Source organism: the organism of the source record quoted next, unplaced genomic scaffold (assembly GCF_019419815.1).
Source record: "Pyrus x bretschneideri cultivar Hongxiangsu unplaced genomic scaffold, Pyrus_bretschneideri_v1 Contig7, whole genome shotgun sequence".
Taxonomy (NCBI): domain Eukaryota; kingdom Viridiplantae; phylum Streptophyta; class Magnoliopsida; order Rosales; family Rosaceae; genus Pyrus; species Pyrus x bretschneideri.
Window position 1 is genome coordinate 6,627,928 of NW_025999809.1, and position 18,872 is coordinate 6,646,799.

The following is an 18,872-nucleotide window of genomic DNA, read 5'->3' on the forward strand; positions in this document are numbered from 1 at the left end:
TTATAGCAAAATAAATATCATACATCAACCATCCTGGAGCCCCAAAATTTCCAAGAAAAAACTGTAAAAATATACTACAAAATAAAAGAAGATAGGTGAAAAAGAAGCGGAGATGAACAATACTAGAATAACTTTGATAGAAATAGGAACTGCATGACAGTCAACAAAATGATGGAAACATAGAGGATTTCACATCAGATAATCAAAAGATGAAAAAGCAACACAATAATATAACAAGTGGAGAATATTTCATAGTATCATCATGTAAAGTTACGTACAATAATTCAAGCATCAGATAAAAATATAAACATAATTGTGGAACATGCCAAGATAAATAGAATAATGGTACAAGAGTAAATAAACTTACATCTTTGTACCATTGAGATTTTTCAAATAGGAAAATATTGTGTGCTATACATAATTACACATATAAAAAGAAGGAGTTTTAACGAAAAGTCCGCGGTACTGTTTACTTTAACGAAAAACCACATTTTTACACTAAAAAGTTAAACTAGTACTATTAACTTTACCCTTTATTTTATTCTTATAGTTAAAACTCAAAGTTTTCTAACTATTTTTATTAGTTTTCCTATAATAAAAAAACCATAATTATTATCCCAAAAAATAACTCAATGGCAAGTAACCCCATCCCTTGCGGATAAATTGGAGGGAATAATCAACCGCCACGTGTTACTAAACTGTAGCCTTTCGGACAATCTACAAAAACTGCATGTCCAAAAAAACCATTAACTCAAAGTCAACTTGGAATCCAAAGAGGAAGAAATGAGCCGATTTGGACCTCCATCGCCTCATTCTTCTTCTTCTTCCTCTCCGCCATTGATTCCGATCGGCGAATCCCCAACCCTAATTCCCGGCCTCCCAAATGACATCGCAGCGCTGATCCTCTCCTTCGTCCCCTTCTCTCACCAGGCCCGCCGCCGACCCACCTGCAAATCATGGAGGCTCTTCCTCTCCTCCAAAACCCTAATCGCCCTCCGCCAGACCCATAACCGCACTAACCCTAAACCACCTCCTTTGCGTCTTCCCCTAAGACCCGTCCGTCGCCGCCCCTTACCTCTTCGACCCTCGAACCCTAGCCTGGTGCCCCCTCCCGCCAATGCCCTGCAACCCCCACGTCTACGGCCTCTGCAACTTCACCTCCCTCTCCGTTGGGCCCCACCTCTACGTCATCGGCGGCTCCCCTTCGACACTCGCTCGTTTCCGATCGACCTCCCCTCCCCGTCCTCCGCCATATTCCGGTTCGACTTCAGCACTTCCTCGTGGGACTTCCTCGCCCCGATGCTCACACCGCGCGGAAGTTTCGCCTGTGCTGCGATTCCAAAATCGGGAGAGATTCTCGTCGCCGGCGGCGGATCCCGGCACACTCTGTTCAGCGCGGCTGGAAGCCGAACGAGCTCAGTGGAGCGGTATGATATTGGGAGAAATGACTGGGTTGCAATGGATGGGTTGCCAGGTTCTCGGACCGGGTGTGCGGGGTTCTTTGTTGGCGACGGCGAGAAGAGGGGGTTCTGGGTTATGGGTGGGTACGGCGAATCCAGAACAAGATCAGGAGTTTTTCCTGTGGATGAGCATTACAGAGACGCTGTGGTGATGGAATTGAAGAATGGGAATGGTGGTTGTAGGTGAAGAGAGGCTGGGCAAAATTGTTGTCGTCGAAGATGGCGATGATTGCGGTGGACCTGCCTGTCTTCATGCTTGATCGGAATGTTATATTCAGGTAGTTTTTCCATTTTCTTTACTTTTGTGTTTGAGCTTGGGCTTGAAGTAACATTGTTTGTATGTTCAGCTAGTGACAGTTGGTTCCAATTAGATTGAGATTATTCATGCTAATCTAAGGTTAGTGTCAGCATTAAATATCTCTCGACGCACCAAGTTGAAGTTTTTTTGTTCTGCATTGTGAATATCATTTTTGAATGAACTAAAAGTGTGATCGAGATAGGGATACTTGGTGCTGCCTCATGTTCTGGTGTATAGATGCATATTACATTTCCTTAGACCTCACCAGGTGTGGAATTTATCTTTATTAATTAAAGGAATTTTCACTGAGAGGTGTGCCAAAAACCTGTCTTTTCCATAATTTGGGATATAGGGTTCAAAATGCTAGTGTGACTAGATCATGCGGGGACTGTACACTTTTCTGTAACTTGGGGAGGGAGAGAAATCAGCATGCAGAGTTGCTAAGATGGTCTAGACCAGAGCAAGTACCCACTCAGGGACATTCCTGAAGAAGTTTGTTGTGAATGTAGTGACCAAATTAGTGTTGGAGTTTGGTGGCTTAGATTAGAGCCACATTTGAGTCCCACATTGGCTAGGGGAAGAGTCATGTAGTGCTTTATAAGCAATGCCACCACACACACATATTGTCAAGGCCTTTTGGTAAAATCCCATACCCATTGCTTCCGGGTGGCTAAAGTGAGGGGAGTATCGGCAATACTGACTTGTGTGTGTGGGACCTGTTGGCGACCCGTTGTTGTGGGCTTCCGCACAATAATTAGGGTATAAGAAACTGGATTGAGTTGGCCAGTTGTTTCCATGCACCATGGGAAAAACATGTGTTGTGTGTGTGTGCGCGCCCACGCGCGAGTGTGAGAGAGAGTGATCTGGCTGAAAGTATCCAAATTAGCTTTGATTTTGAATCCTAATGTGCTAGCTCTTGATGATTTTTGTAAGAATATCCGAGCTTTTTGGATTGGTGGAAGTTGTTAGGTGGCTTTGGTTGTATATGATATATGACTCCACTTTAGTTTTGTGCTTGGATTTTTTCGGAACGAAACAACTAGGAGAGGGGAAGGTCTTGTACTTACTCTGATTTGGCATGATTTCGTTAGTACTTATACTTTGCACCATAAGGAGAATGCAGAAGGCTGAGCTTGAAATCTTCCTGTGTTCATTTATATTGAATTCAGGGTTTGTTTACTTATCAATAATGGGAAAATAAGGAACCACTTAACTACGGAATGTGAAAATTTAAGGAAAGGGAATTGGATTAACACTCAAATTGCTGAAATTGGGTTGTTCCATTACGTATTTTAGATAATCCATTACTGATTACATGCAAGTAGACGCGGGGAAGTCATGAAGGGAACCCATTCCGTTTCTTTTCATTCCCATTGCAGATAAACAACCCTAAGAAAAACTTATTATTCTGTTTACAGAAAAGTTCCAAAGTTTCATCATTTGAGGGATATGCGATGATGTAATTTGGATGGTTATGCTAATTTAAATTTATGACGTAAATGACACAGGTTCTACCAACACATAACGCTTCGATGTTTTAGATTACTTTTCTATTGCGGTTTACAGGAGGGAAATTCTTGTTTATCATTCTTATGCAATATATCAAAAATGTTGATTATCAGTAGTTTAGTACAAGTAATTCTATTATATGGGATCACATTCTTTTAAGTTCTCCTTTGTGTATGCTTATTGATGTCTTTTTGGACGTATGCATCTGCCCCTAATTTATGTCCTTTGAATTTCTTTCTCGTTGTTATTAATTTGATCTTTGAGTGATAATTTTATGGAAGTTTTTGCTTATGTTGCTTCCACAGGATATGTACTGCAGATATGACATGGCTTCAAACCGTTGGTGTAAGGAGTCACGTATACCAAGACAGGCCCCATGCAACTCTGCATTTAGATTCGTTGTATTGGATGGAGAGTTGCATGTAATAACCCTTTTGAAGGCAGTTGAGCCAGAAATTTGCAGGTCGCAATTGCATACGAGAGCAGGCACTCTTTACGTCCAAATATACCATCCTAAGAAGAAGACATGGAGATCTATCATAACAAAGTCACCTTTCCGTTACAGCTTGGATTTCAATACTGCCGTTATGAGCACCATTTGCTTGTGAATCTCGATTCTTATTGCTTGTACTTGTGTTGATAATTGTACCGATTGATGTGCAGCGCTGTCTATATTGGTTCTTCGGGGTCATTGCTGCTAGCATATTTGTCTAGTCCAAAAGTACGGCAGACCAAAATAAATACCTTAACTGTGAGTAAAGTGGTAAGTAGTTAAGGTTGAATTCATGAGTTACATATATTTGTATCATTTATTTTTCCATAGAACAGGCATAGATATGTATTATATGCACATGTATGTGTAAAGATGTGTTATATAGCTTTGTTGCTTGTGCACTAATCAATCTTTACCCGTGTCATTTTACGTTTTAAGTTGATTTGTTTAGTATGATTTTCAAGTCCGGTTCCCGGGGTTTGTAGCGTCACCGAGTATTTACTCCGTACGTATGATAATGATACTTTACATCTAAGGTTGGAGTCGGACTCTCTCCTTTGCTCCCCTCTCGTGTTAGAAACATGAGTCGTTATCCCAACAAATAAAGTCTTTTCGGAATTTCCAACCAACGAAAATAATGTAGTGTAAATTCGTAGCACGGGCAAAAATTGAGACCAAAATGCAGACATTCCTAAGCAAAGATTCAGTTTTCCACCCGGTTTGGTGAGTTCCAACATTTTCCATACATGACGAAGCAATTAATGCGGCTAAAGCAAAGGAACTGGATCCTCTCCTGAGCTCGGGATGGGGGTCCACATGAACAGCCCATCTGAGTTATTCAAACTTGATCCAAGTTGCAATTATTATAACTTTTAGAGAGGCCTCTATTTGGAGCTGTTAGATTAAAGTTTAATGGTTCGGATGGGCTACTTAGGAAGATCCCCATTTTGAGCTCAAGAGAGGATCTAGTTCCTAAAGCAGAAACTGGCTGACCGTGAAGAATTGGGTACAAGTCAAAACTCAAACCATTGCTGCGTTAAACCGCAACTTGTATTGCAAGTTTCGCTTTTATACAGCCATGACGTCAAACTCGAGATACACGAAATTCAAGTCCTAATATACAATCAACAAGTCAACCCAAAAGTTTTCATTAACATTTTGGTCAAACTTTTGGGTGGAAAATGAGGAAATTTGTTTTGTCATCGGAGATAAATCTCTATGTATTTACAACACTTATCATGTAACCTGTAAACATAAGAAGATATATATTTCTGTGACATTATCTCGATTGTAGGTCTTGAAGTGAAGGTATTGTGAAGTCCATAGCAAGTGCAAAGAAACATATATTGTGGGTTTTGTTTTGATTTCTTTGTGACCCAAAATGCATGCCAATTAAATAGAGAACTTTCTTTGCAAGACTCGTGCTAACACATGTAAGAAGAGATGCCAACTCAAGAACTTTGAAAGTTTTACTTTGAATTCTACTATCATAGAACAAAATCGTTTTTTCTGTTCTGACCCATTCGATTTTTAATGTTTTTCACAAAAGAAAAAGGTTGAAAGTCATGCAGATTGGTGCATATAAATACACACGTATCTAACCTCCACATAACACATCCTTCGTAATTAAGCTAGCTATCTTTGTTTAATATCTCTAAGTAAAAGATCAATAGATCACCATGAGGTTTCTTAAGTGTTTATTCGCAGTTATAACAGTTGTATTTCTCGTGAGTATGGACTTGCATGTGATTAGTGCAGGCAGGATGTTGCATGATGAGAAAGAAAAGTTGAAGACCATAACGACGGTGAACAAAATCATCGTGTTGATGGATTCGAAGCAGAGGGGCCCTCCTCCTCCCGGTGGACATAATGGGAAGATCCCTGGGTCCGCTGATCTTGCCGATACAACCATCAACCAAAGGAACTTTGCAGGCCACACTACTACTACTCCACCTCCTCCACACGATGCATACCCTAATAATGCCGTGGCTAGATCACTACTCGGCGTGGCTATAGATCGTTAATCATTTATTTGAATGATAAACAATAACTACAAAAATTCCAACGTAATAAGATACATCAAATTATGTGATATAATATAGTATTTCTTGTGCAGACTAAGTAAAGGGGAAAAAACCTATGTAATGTGGTATAATATAGTGTTTACTGTGCAAAATAAGTAGAGGGGAAAAAGACTAGTTATCTTTGTATTGCTTGCAGCACACTCTACTTGAATAAGAAACTAGACGAATTCTCTTACAATATCTTATTTTCTTTCTTATGCAGTATGAGAGTTGAGACGAATAGGATGTAAGACGTTTTATTCAAGCACCATGAGATGTTTCAAAGAATAGTTTAAAATGTTTCATTTGAAAGCTAAACATAAGCATTACAGTAACAAAAATGTGATCAAAAAATGTGTTGCCCGAATACTATCATGGGGCAAAACAAAGAAATATACAAAAAAAAAAATAAAAATAAAAAATAAAAAAACCCACATACAGTGTTTACAACCATATCTCCTAGTATTGAAATCTTCTAATCAATCGTGGAAATGTCAAGTTAGACTTGGTACACCAATGCAGTGTGCCTCGGTAAATAACCATGGCATCATAAAACATGTAACGCTTTGCCGACCTCCCATCTGCATCCCACACTGAAATCCAATGGAGTCCATCACAATCATTTAACCTCGCGTTCTTCGGCCAAAGCCCTCATTCATCGTGAGCATGTGAGGCTTTTAGTCTCAATCAAAGATGTTAATTGTTTTGTAGATGTAATTTTTGTTCAAGGAGAAGGTTGAAATTTACATCCACAATGGTCTCCATCGCTCTCAAGCCTTTTCTCCCATTCTCTTTGTTGCCATGGTCTCCTTCACTCTCAAACCTTCGTTTCTATCCCTGTCAAATCTTGGCTTGCTGGAAAAGTTTGAAGCAGTTTAAGCTTCTTCCGCCTTTTGATTTGGATTGAAGATGATTTTAAGTCAAAAAGGTTAATGTTTTCGGGTAAGTTCTTTGAATCCTACATCTCGGAGTTTTTTTTTTTTTTTTTTTTTTTTCAAATCTATGGGTTTTGTCTTCTTCAATTTTAAAATATTAAAAATTGAATCTCTTTTTTTGGGTAATATTTTTCAATTAGATTATGCTATGGGTTCTGATGAGGCATGGAATTGGGTTTGAGAGTTTTGATTTAATGAGAGAGATAAGGAGTATACACGGAGAGAGGGAGGTAGGTCATTTGCAGAAATGGAGATTAGGGTGAGAGAAAAATGGGAGAGAAGGGATAGCAGACTAAATTTTGATTTTATAATTTTGGGGGGTTTTGTGTTTAATTTTGTGGTTTTGTGTGAGCGCTTTGTTATGATTTAGGTATCAATTTCGGGAAATGGTGGTGTTGCAATTTTGGGGCTTTCGTTGCAACCTGGGAACCACTTTGTGCTCAAGGTATAGAAAAGGTATGAAACCTCATTGTACCTTATCTTCAGTGGATAGGAATTTTGTTGGTTTTTCGATTTTATCCGGGTCCCTTTTTTTACCTCCAAGGTCTGCATTTGCTGATGAGTTTTTTTACTTTCTTAGTATGGCCTTTAAATTTTTTTGGTAGTTTTTGTAGACATAGCGTATAAATGTTGACCTGAAGTTTGGACATAATCATTACTTCCTTTTACAATTTATTAACGTTAATTCAATTAACTAAAGTTGATTGGAATTTGACGATGATCGAGATATTTGTATTCAGATGGGATTTGTGTATGAATTTTGTTTTTGTAATTTTGGGTTTTGTTTATATCGTTAGATTTGTCGTCTGGGCATATGATTTGCTTCTGTTTTACATTTCAGGAGATGTTACTCTTCGTTTCTTGGGGCTTTTGTGTGAAGCTTTCGAAGGCCTCTGTGCTCACGGTAAATAATTATGGTTTTTTCCTTTGAGGCTTTTGCGGAACAATTTTTTTTAATTTTTTTCTTTGGTAATATTATGATAGTTTTATTTTATATATTGTGAAAGTTGATTGTTTGAGAAACTGAGTAACTGTGTACTTGTTTGTAGTTATGGTATGAGACGTGATATAAATTGAACAGGGTGAGATAAGGTATTTAGGTATCACAACAATTGATCGTGAAAAACATTTAACAAACTACATTAGAAACATTCATTCATTTATATTATATATGGTGGTTCCAAGCTTGGGTTCTTTTTCCATGCAACCTTCTGTTAACCAAAACGGTTCTATTCATTTTGGTAATGCTAAAAATGGACAAATCGCATCAGAGCGCTCTGCTACCCCTTTGTTATCTGATTTCATGGATTCATCTATGTGTTATCTTCATAACTATTATATGTCTGCTGCCTATTACTATGGAGGTAAAACTTATGGGTGAACTCTTTGCTTTAGATTGGTTTATTTATGGATTATCAGAATCTTCTTTAAATTCATGTATATTTTTTTATACCAAAATTCATGTGTGTGATATGAATGGTTATGTGAATTTCTTTTAGGCTATGATGAGACTAGCAACGACTGGGATGACTAATTGAGATATGTAAATCCTGAGGGAGTAGAAATGATTTTGTAAGTACCTCTTCTGACTTCACAATTGTGAACTGGGTAGTCACTGTAACTGGTTACAAGCTTCCTGTGATAGTTGTCTAACGCTTTGAAGTCAGCTCTCTAAAATTTAAATTATCTTTCTAAGTTTTCTTTTCTTCTAATTACATAAAATTGATATTTTTATATGGTTATTTATTTGTCAGAAGTTCTGGTATATCAATTTCTTTTTTCTCAAAATTTTCGCTTCGTTTTATATAATGCACAGAAAGAAGGAGGAACGCCCGAACGGGAGAAATGAGCAGTTAAGGCTGTTTAAGATCTTTATGACGTTGTGCACCATGACATCCTTTCTATGGACCTGAGGTCAGTCAAAGATGTGTTATATGCGTATGGGTAGAGTTTCCATTACTTGATTCTCCTCTGCTTATATCACTTTATTGGCGCCAATTTTAGGGGAAATTATGAGATATGGAAATTGTTGCCAAATGCAAGGACATAAGGTTGTCTATTTGCAAAGTTACGTTGAAGTGGCACAAGGACCCTAAGTTGGTACGTTTGAGTAGATTACCTGATCTCCTTAGTTGGGTTTAGGTTTAATGCTCAGTGGTATGTTGTGCTTCTACTTCTTTTTAATTATCGAGGATATGCCGAGAACCCACTGAAAAGATTGTATTTGTTGTGTTGATGTATTGTTGAGCGAGAGATGCAAAAGGAAGGACGTATTCAATCTCAAGATCTGTGAGCTTTCACTTCTTAATTTTATTATTAATAATTTTATTTGCTCTTCGAAATTTGAATGTATGAGCTTTTTAATTTTTTTATGATTAGTTTACCTGAGATGGGTTATGGGTATATTTTTAGATTATGAAATTTAATGTTAATTGATTTTCTAGGAAAAATGTGAGACTATGAGTGAGTATATTAAAAGGCTGAAACTTTGCATAAAGTGGTTTCGAGAGCTTGAGGAAAGCTACTTATTAGAGCGTGAGAAGTTAGAGAATGATTCTGGGGTTATTGAATTCAGAATTTTGATTTAGAGTTTTTTTTGGTTTTTTATTATATTGGAGTTAAATTCCGTTTTTTGTTTGGGCATTCAATGGCATGCATGCTTAATTTCATTGATTGGTAAATATGTTTTGTATTCCTACATTATTTTGTAAAAACTTTGGCATCCAACAACGTTATCCTTCTTAGCTAGCATTCTTGATTGTATTATTATTTTTTTGTTAGTTTTATGTGCTTATGGTGATTATTATATGCTTTTAACTGGTTAACTTTGGGTTTGAATCTATAAACCCTTTAGCCGGTTATTTTGGGCTTGATTTAAGAGTATTATTAGATGGTTAAGCATTTGACCACTTTAATGTTTACTTAATTTTAAGATATGCTATTTGAAAGTCTATTTTTTCCATGTTTCATCAATACAGATAATGCAGGAGTGGAAGGGATTGGGAGACAAATAAGTGTGCAACTGAGGAGGAGGAAGCTGAAGGAAGCAGTAAAATTCAGTTGGATCCTAAATGAACTCTTAAAGAATAGATGGTAGGATGAAATTTTAGATATCAGAAGTTTGGACGAAATGAATCCTCCAATTTTTTTTATATAGTTTAGTAATATTTTAGATAAATGAATTAAAAATATGGTGTGTATAAAATCTAAGCAAAATACGTATAACACATTTAGTCCATTAGTTAACACTTATATGCAATACATATAATCCATTTGACATTCCCGCAACAGTGGAATGTCAATATATAATTACTGGTACAAAAAACACGTTGCACGATGCAGGTCCTTCGTCGTGCAAAGTCAAAAAATGTTGCTCAAAAATTAGCGCAACGAATTTTTGTAGTGCACCAACTGTCACACCAAGGTAGTGACAGAAGGGTTTGCGCGACGAAGAAGTGACCTACGTTGCGCAAAGTAGTTTTGCGCGACGTAGGTCACTTCTTCATCGCACAAACCCTTGTTTTTTTTTTTTTTGCAAGAATATTTTTTATTTAATTTTTAATAAATATTGTAATTAAATTCTAAACAATAATTAATAAACCAAGAAAAAGTATTTAATTATAAAATATATGAAAATGTACATACAAGATGTCTGAATATAAAAGAAAAAACTACAACAAGTAGTCTTCTAGGCTTGATGCATCAGACTACTGGGTATCGGTTGGGCGAAGTGGTTAGGAGGTCGAAGGTGGAGCAAGATCAGGTGTTGGCATCAGGATTTGGAGGTTGGACATCTGTAAGGCCCATAAAATGATACTCATCTTCTTGTCCTATGCCGAAAACTGGGCTGCAATCTCGGCTTCTCGGGCTTCTCGAGCTGTTGCTTCTCGAGCCAAAAACTGGAATTACAACCCAATTCAAAAGAATTGGGGTTTAACTCCATGACCATGTCCATTTTCGCTTTTGGGAAACGACCCACTAACTGAGCAATTTAATTGAAATTTGAATTCCGATATCAAAAGTCAAACTACAAATGCGCAACATGACCATAGAATCCAAGGGAGAAACTGCAGAGAAAGAAATAAAAAGACTTACGTCTATGTTCGGTATTGTAACCCCTAGCTTAGCAGACAAATTTTTCTTGAACACATTAAACTTGGGAACCAAGTCCTTTGCAATAGGGTCACCATTAACACCAAATTCATTAAACCTACATATACAGATGTGTCATCAACACAAAGGAACATGATATTGTTTTAATTTTTAAACACATCAAAGTGCAACAAATTTTTTGACAATCTCAACAATAAGCCTAGCAAAGTCGTGCATAATTCTTGCAATATAGCATACAAACAGATACACAGCAAGGCTGTAAATAATATGTAAAAGTTAAAACAATAGCAAAACTAACGAGTAAAGCGCCCGAAGATACTGAAACTTAACAATATCAAGGCAGAAAACTCATGCAAGGAGGCTAACTTAATCTCAACATTGAAGACACTTGAAATACCACATTTATAATGAGAAATGCATTACCCTTAACAGATTATCCAGCTTGTCAAGAAGGCTAACAATCTTTTAAACCTCCTCTGTAGCATTAAGACCAGGATCGTTTAAAGCAGTAGCTTCAAATCCAGAAAGGGCCATTTCATAGTTTTCCAGATATATGTTTACCTAAAACCAGAAACTTAATCTTATAATTGTACAAAACATGAGATATTGAGTAGTACTAAGGACCCAATCGGGTGGCAGAATGTCTTTCTAAGACTCATGCAACTTATGTCACTTCATACATCCTTCTCTTTACTTAACAAAAACAGAAAATAATATATAATTACTATTTCCTATTCTCTCCACTTGTATTAGTACAACTCTATCTTTAACCTATCTAGATGTTGATTCATAGAAAAGAAAGATTGATGAATCATCGTCTACTTGAGAAACTTATGAGTACTAATTCCAGACAAAACACAAGAAAGACTGAGCTTCCAGTGGCACAGTTAAAATATAGGTCTGGATTGGACTGCATTCTTTCATCCTTTTCCTGATACGCAACATAAAACATTAGAACATCTTCTAGCTGACACAAGATCCATACTTACAAGAAATACAACACATAGACAACTGACTCTACAATAGTTCTTACTTAAGCACTTACAACATTTTGGTATGCCTTCCAAGATTGCAGAAGTTTGGAATGATCACAAGCTCCAGTCACAAAGAAACTTGTAAGACATGCATTTCCAAGATTGTCTGCCAATAAAGTCAGAAAAATTCTATTAAACAAAATAAGCAATGATCTCCAAAAAAATAACTGTCTGCCAATAAAGTCAGAAAAATTCTATTAAATGAAATAAGCAATGATCTCCAAAAAAATAACCAAAGAAATGAAACAAGGGATCAAGTGAATCAGTAAAAAATATTTATGCATGTACAAGATACCAGTCAAACTATGCTAACTGGAAGAAGGCTAGCAAACATCCAAGGTAAATGGTAAAGCAAACTAAGTGTTACATGCTATACAACTTATCAAGTATAAATCTTACTCAAATCCGAAGAATATAGAACTTTTTGAGATGGTTGATTATGAGATCTTACACCATGAATTGCCATCCTTGACATCAAGAGTTATGGCTTCCTTGGCATGTTGAATGCTTTCATCAACAAGTTCTGCTTCATTGTCGGTCCCCAGAAAAATGATGAAAATTAGGTAAGCATAATGATGCACACATCATGAAAAACAACAAGAAAAACAAGTTGAGCGACAAAACGGTTGCCTTGAGCCATTTTTCTTTCAAGCATCGAAAGTTGACAAAGTATTTGCCTGTTTGGACCCTACCTCCAAACGCAATGCACATATCAATCATAAAAGTTATAGTACAATGAATTGAGAGGTCACTGCAATAAAACTACAAGAATCTAATCAAGAATAACCTTGCTTAGGGCAAGATTAAAGCAGTTTTTGGTTGAAGATAGATCTCCCTTCTTCCAAATGCAGTTACCTAAACATAGCCAAGCATCTGCAAAAGATGGATTCAACTTAACCTGCATTGTCATTTAATTTATTTCAGGAAGTGAACTGAAAGCATTACAAACATGCTCAACTACAAGAAGTCACAATGCATTCTTACAGCTGTTGAGAGATGATCACTTTGCTTCTTTTCTATAATTCGGTAAAATATCCAATATCTTTCCTCTCAGATATTCGTATTTCGCACGTTGAGCCGGATGTTTTCTTTGCTCTGGTAAAAGACACAGTTTTTGAAACTTGAACTAATAAGATACAAATACAAATGCAACATAATAACAAAGGAATTAGCAATGACAACGATTTGAGAACACAATGTAGGCATTATCGTTACAGAAACAACACTTTTATTAGGGGGAGATTTTGAATTCATCAACTTTTTAGTCTATTTTTCAAAGTTTAAGCTTCTATGTGTACCAATGTAGTCCAAAATTGGAACTTCAAAGTTGAAACAAGCATATCAACAAAAACCCACAAAAGAGAAAGGCACAAATCAGGTTTATAATAAAAGGGCACTTAGGTCAGCTTCAAATGGAATTAACAGAGATTAAAACGAAATGGGTAAATGGAAAAATTATCAAGAGGAATGGAATCGAGGAGGTTGAGAGCAAGATCGGAATCGACGTTTAATCTAGAGATTTTGTCATCTAGGTCGACCAGAAAGTAGGTGTCTCGGAGGAGGTAAAGATCTTCGGTAGCTCTTGCGGCTTTCGCCAGTGCGTCGTCTTCCACTGCTCGACTACTCATCACTTAGACACAGTTGCACGCAGAGCCAACTGTGAGAATGAGAAATGATTCTCAACTCCAAGTTGTTCTTTGGAGGAAACTGAAGCAAACGACGTCATCTGGGTGATGAAAGGGATATTATGAGTTTGTGCTGTGTGAAATAAGCAAGAGGAGCACTCAGCTCTGAGCGTGAGCGTGACAGAGTGATAGAGAGGGCGAGATGAGTGAGAGGGGAGAGAAACCGAGTGAGCCAGAAGGAATAGAGAGACAGATGGGTGGGTAGCGTCTGGACTCTTTTCCAATTAAACCTTAAAAAAAAAAAGCCTATTTTTTTCAATTAAACTGCCAAAATTTTAACAATTGCGCAACGTAGTTATAAATTATGACGTCGCGCAAAGTGCTTTTGCGCAACGATCACATTATGGCGTCACGCAAGGTATTTTTTTTTAAAAAAAATTATTATAAAATTTACTAAAATTTGACTTTACTCCCTTCAAACTCAATTTTTTTTACATAAAACCCACAATAATATATTTTTCTAACAAAACCCAGACCCAAACTAAAATAATAAATTTAAAGCTACTTAATAAATATACATACCATTCAATTTCTTAAGTGTTATACATACAAATAAATAAATTTAAATCTACTTAATAATTATATATATATACACACACACATACATACACCATTGAACTTGATGGGATACGAAGTCTACAAAACTAACTTCAACGATCCAAATGTTAAATTTGTTTGTATATGCTTCAAGATCACATACGCAAAAAATTGCAAAAAAAAAAAACATTCAGAGATCAAGTAACGGGACAAAATTTTTCGACGGTTATAAACGAAAAATCATGATTTAACGGTTATTGTAACTCCGATTTTGATTATTTTTTATAGCTACATTCCTTGATCCTATATGAATACGATTAATGAATTCAATCTTCAATTCAAAATATTTACACTAGTGGATTATGTTATACTTAATGAAAGTATAAATAAACTCTAAGTGTTAGTGGATTTATCATTATGATAGGATACGCATCCTATGAAACTAATTTCAACAATCCAACCGTCAAACTTGTTTGTATATACTTCAAGATTATATAAGCCAAAAATTGCAAAAAACAAACATTCAGAGATCAAGTAACGGAACAAAACTTTTTTACGGTTATAAACGAAAAATCATAATTTAACAGTTACTTTAACTCCGATTTTGATGATTTTTTACAACTACACTCCTTGACCCTATATGAATACAATGAATGAATTCATTCCTCAATTTAAAATATTTACACTAGTGGATGCCACCAAATCTTATGTTATACTTAATGAAAGTATAAATAAACTCTTAAGTGTTAGTGAATCTATTGTTTTGATGGGATAAGCATTATACGAAATTAGTTTCAACGATCCAACCATCAAACATGTTTGTATATACTTCGAGATCGCATAAACCAAAAATTGAAAAAAACAAACATTCAAAGATCAAGTAACAGAACAAAACTTTTCGACCGTTATAAATGAAAAATCATGATTTAACAGTTATTTTAACTTCGATTTTGATGATTTTTTACAGCTACACTCCTTGACCCTATATGAATACAATGAATGAATTCGATCTTCAATTTAAAATATTTACACTAGTGGATACCACAAAATCTTATGTTATACTTAATGAAAGTATAAATAAACTCTTAAATGTTAGTGAATCTATTGTTTTGATGGGATACACATTCTACGAAATTAGTTTCAACAATCCAACCGTCAAACATGTTTGTATATACTTTGAGATCGCATACGCCAAAAATTGCAAATAACAAACATTCAAAGATCAAGTAACAGGACAAAACTTTTCGACAGTCATAAACGAAAAATCAAGATTTAACGATTATTTTAACTCCGATTTTGATGATTTTTTAGAGTTACACTCCTTGACCCTATATGAATATAATGAATGAATTTGATTTTCAATTTAAAATATTTACAGTAGTGGATACCACAAAAAAGACTTTGCGCAAAGTGGTTTTACGTGACGTAGGTCACTTCTTCGCCGCGCAAACCCTTTTTTTATTCTTTTATGGCAAAAATATTTTTTATTTAATTTTTAATAAATATTGTAATTAAATTCTAAACAATAATTAATAAACCAAGAAAAAGTATTTAATTATAAAATATATGAAAATGTACAAACAAGATGTCCGAACAAAAATGCAAAAACTACAAATCTTCTAGGTTTAATAAATCATGCTACTGGGTATCGGCTGGACGAAGTGGTTGGGAAGTCGAAGGTGGAGCAAGATCAGGTGCTAGCATCGGGATTTGGAGGCCGAACATCGCTAAGGCCCGTACAATCAAGTTGATACAACAAAATCTTATGTTATACTTAATGAAAGTATAAATAAACTCCAAGTGTTAGTGAATCTATTGTTTTGATGACATACGCATTGTACGAAACTAGTTTCAACGATCAAGAAATGTTAGAATTTTTAGTAGTTCTGATTTCTTTTCAATTTTTACTTTATTTTATTTTGAAGCCCTGAGTTTTATAAGAACCATCTACCCTGTGCATACACTAGATACTCCTAACATTTCAAATAAACTACCAGTGAGTTCTATAACTTTACTAATATTTATTTGCAATGCAAGTTAAATTGTTGGTTTTCTGTTTGTCAATGCGTTAGTAACGCATTGAGGTTGCCATGTCAGGTGAGTTCAAGTTCTACTTAGTACACAAGGGTTGTTTTTAGCTAATTCTCTAATTTGTGTGCTCTTCATCATGTCTTTTATTTTGGTGGTAGTTAGGTGTTATTAATATGAAGTGTGAGCTGGTTGATCCAGATGGTCTACTAAAGCGGCTAAGGGTATTGGAATCAGTTGATGTAGATGGCGTTTATGATTGATTGCTGGTGGGGAATAGTAGAGGGAGATGCTCCACATAAGTATAATTGGAATGGATACAATAGGCTCTTTCAGATGGTGTGTGAGCTTAGACTAAAGTGACATGTCTGTTTTATATAAATTCGTTTTTTCAATTGCAGAAGCTTTTTCCTCTCATTGGGCATATAAACAACATGTGTGGTTAATCGTTTTGCCATCTTTGTGGTCATTTTTATTCTTTCTATGCATGTTTTTGCTGGCAATTTAACAACTGATTGTAGAAACTTTTGTCGTTGTATCTTGATGCTTCTTAATAGTGGTGGTGCCATGCATGTTCTTGGTTAAATTAATTGAGTACATCCGTAATTTGGAATAGTTCTTTTCTAAATTGGCAGGAATTTTTTCAGTCGAGGAGATTGTTGGATACTTCTGCTAATTGGATCAATGGAAGCGATAGCCAGTTATTAGGGGTATCTTTTGGCAGGATTACAAGGACTTTGTTGCGGATGGGATTCAAACAGAAGCTTTCAACTTGAACGAGGAGAGGGAAGAAGGTTATTTTCATGCAGATGGAAAGTTTATTAATTATGCCATTAAAAAATGAAGTCAAGGTAAACATGTTTATCATTTTTGGCAATAAGAATGTTTATCATTCTTGGGTAGTTAATGCTAGAGTGTTTATTGTACAATTAGGTTCTTGGAGTTTACTGATGATTTGCTATGCGTGTAGGTCATAAAATATTTTTTATACTGAAGCTTTCATCTCTCTGATTAAATTCAGTTGAATTAAGTAATTCAGTCGATTAATTAATTCAGTAAAAGAGAACCAAAAAACGTGGAGGCGGAGTCAAATGCAAAATCATAGAATCAGAAATTAAGGTAATCTTTATGCATTTCGTATGATTTGTTTGAATAGGATGATTTATAACTGTTTCAGTATTATGTTTCTTTGTATGCAGATTACCATATGTATTTGAGAGCACAGCTGATGTAAGTTCTCTCTTTATGCCTCTATCTCTCCGTGCATCGATCTGTTTTTTGTCAATTTTATTCTTCTGTATTCATTATGTTTATCCTGAACCAAAAGTTTCTTATCTTTTATTTATGAGTGTGTGCTGCTCGGTCTCCAATGATTATTTATATTTCCAAGGGTATAATGGGAGGAAAAATCCATTCAACCTCCACCAAATTGCAGGGAATCCAATTAAGATGCTTAATTGATTTTTTTTTTTTTCAGATGATAAATGTTTAAGGTTAAGCTTTGAAATTGCAGATTTATAAACTATGAGTAGGGTTTCCGGGCAATATAGTCATTTCCTAATGGGCAATGAATAATTAAGGTTTGAAATCGAAAAGTAGATTGCAAATGTCGTTCGTGATGAAAAACCTACAGGAACATTAGTTCCTAGCATATGTGAAACATGTGTGAATTTTAATCACAAAGTGCAGTTGTACTCGAGACTGAGAGAGTGGCGTTTAATTGTTCTTCTATGTGATGTTGTTGATCTTACCCTTTATATGTTTAATTTTATATATACTTAGTTGAGTTATTTTTTCCTTTTGGAATTCAGGCCCAGACACTATTGATTCCTCAAATTTTTCGCCATGAAGCAAAAGGTGGTGACTCACGCAGACAACTTGTTGGGTTTTACGGCTTAAAATTAAGATGATGCAAAAAATTAGGTTTGTGTTACCTATTTGGTTTTGGTGTCCTATTTAGGGTTTGTAATTTGTGGGATTTGGGTTGTAAGAGTTTAAACACTCTTTTGTAATCTCCGTTTGTTTAGTAAAATTCCTCGCAGTGCTTCGCCCATGGACATAAGCTTTACACCAAACCACGTAAATCTCTTGTGTTAGTTTGAGATTGTTTGTTTTAGCTTTCGCCTAGGACTTTGATATTTGGTACTTTGTTATAATTTGCTTCCATTTGCATATAAAAGTACAACAAGTGGTATCAGAGGCCAAGTTTCGACTTGGGCTTTGCTTGGTAGTCACCATGAAGCCTTCTGTGTCATCGGTGAAAGTTGATATTGAAAAGTTCGACGGCAATGACTTTTGTATTTGGCAATTGAAGATGTGTGCTTTGTTAGTTCAACAAGGGCTTTTGACAACGCTAAAGGGTGTGAAGGCTTTGCCGAATTCATGGACTAATGAGGAAAAAGAAGACGTTATGGAGCGGGCACTTGGAGCAATTCTGCTGACTTTATCTAATGAAGTCTTGCATGAAGTTGGTAATGTCAAATCTACATTGGAGTTGTGGATCAAATTGGAGAGTTTGTATATGACCAAATCTCTTGCTAAACGATTGTATTTGAAGAAAAGTTTGCATACTCTTCGTATGGATGAAGGCATGTCAATTCATAGGCATGTTGATGAATTCAATAAACTTATGATGGATTTGAAAAGTGTGGATGACCAAATTAGTGATGAGGATTATACAATACTTTGTTGTGTTCTTTATCTCCTTCGTATGAACA

The 18,872-nt window shown here is 35.8% G+C and overlaps 1 protein-coding gene and 2 long non-coding RNA genes across 4 annotated transcripts; 2 read left to right on the plus strand and 1 right to left on the minus strand.

Annotated features, from left to right (window-relative positions):
* The first annotated feature begins 766 nt into the window (after positions 1-766).
* LOC103957296 (F-box/kelch-repeat protein OR23) lies at positions 767-4,184 on the plus strand. Of its 2 annotated transcripts, none has more exons than XM_048573979.1 (2): positions 767-1,738; positions 3,573-4,184. In XM_048573979.1, exon 1 carries the CDS (start codon positions 784-786, stop codon positions 1,645-1,647), a length of 864 nt encoding a protein of 287 aa, XP_048429936.1. In that variant the 5' UTR covers positions 767-783; the 3' UTR covers positions 1,648-1,738; positions 3,573-4,184. The 2 variants fall into 2 exon arrangements, with proteins under 2 accessions (XP_048429936.1, XP_009367719.2); XM_009369444.3 differs by having other exon boundaries at positions 3,587-4,184.
* Positions 4,185-11,742: 7,558 nt separating this feature from the next.
* Positions 11,743-13,743, minus strand: LOC125472474. Its single transcript, XR_007254439.1, has 3 exons — positions 12,357-13,743; positions 11,917-12,011; positions 11,743-11,802 (listed from the first exon to the last, which is right to left on the minus strand). It is a non-coding gene; the product is annotated as an uncharacterized LOC125472474 (long non-coding RNA).
* A 2,743-nt stretch (positions 13,744-16,486) lies between these two features.
* On the plus strand, positions 16,487-18,551 carry LOC103957297. Its single transcript, XR_007254440.1, has 3 exons — positions 16,487-17,006; positions 17,126-17,274; positions 17,967-18,551. It is a non-coding gene; the product is annotated as an uncharacterized LOC103957297 (long non-coding RNA).
* The last annotated feature ends 321 nt before the right edge of the window (positions 18,552-18,872 follow it).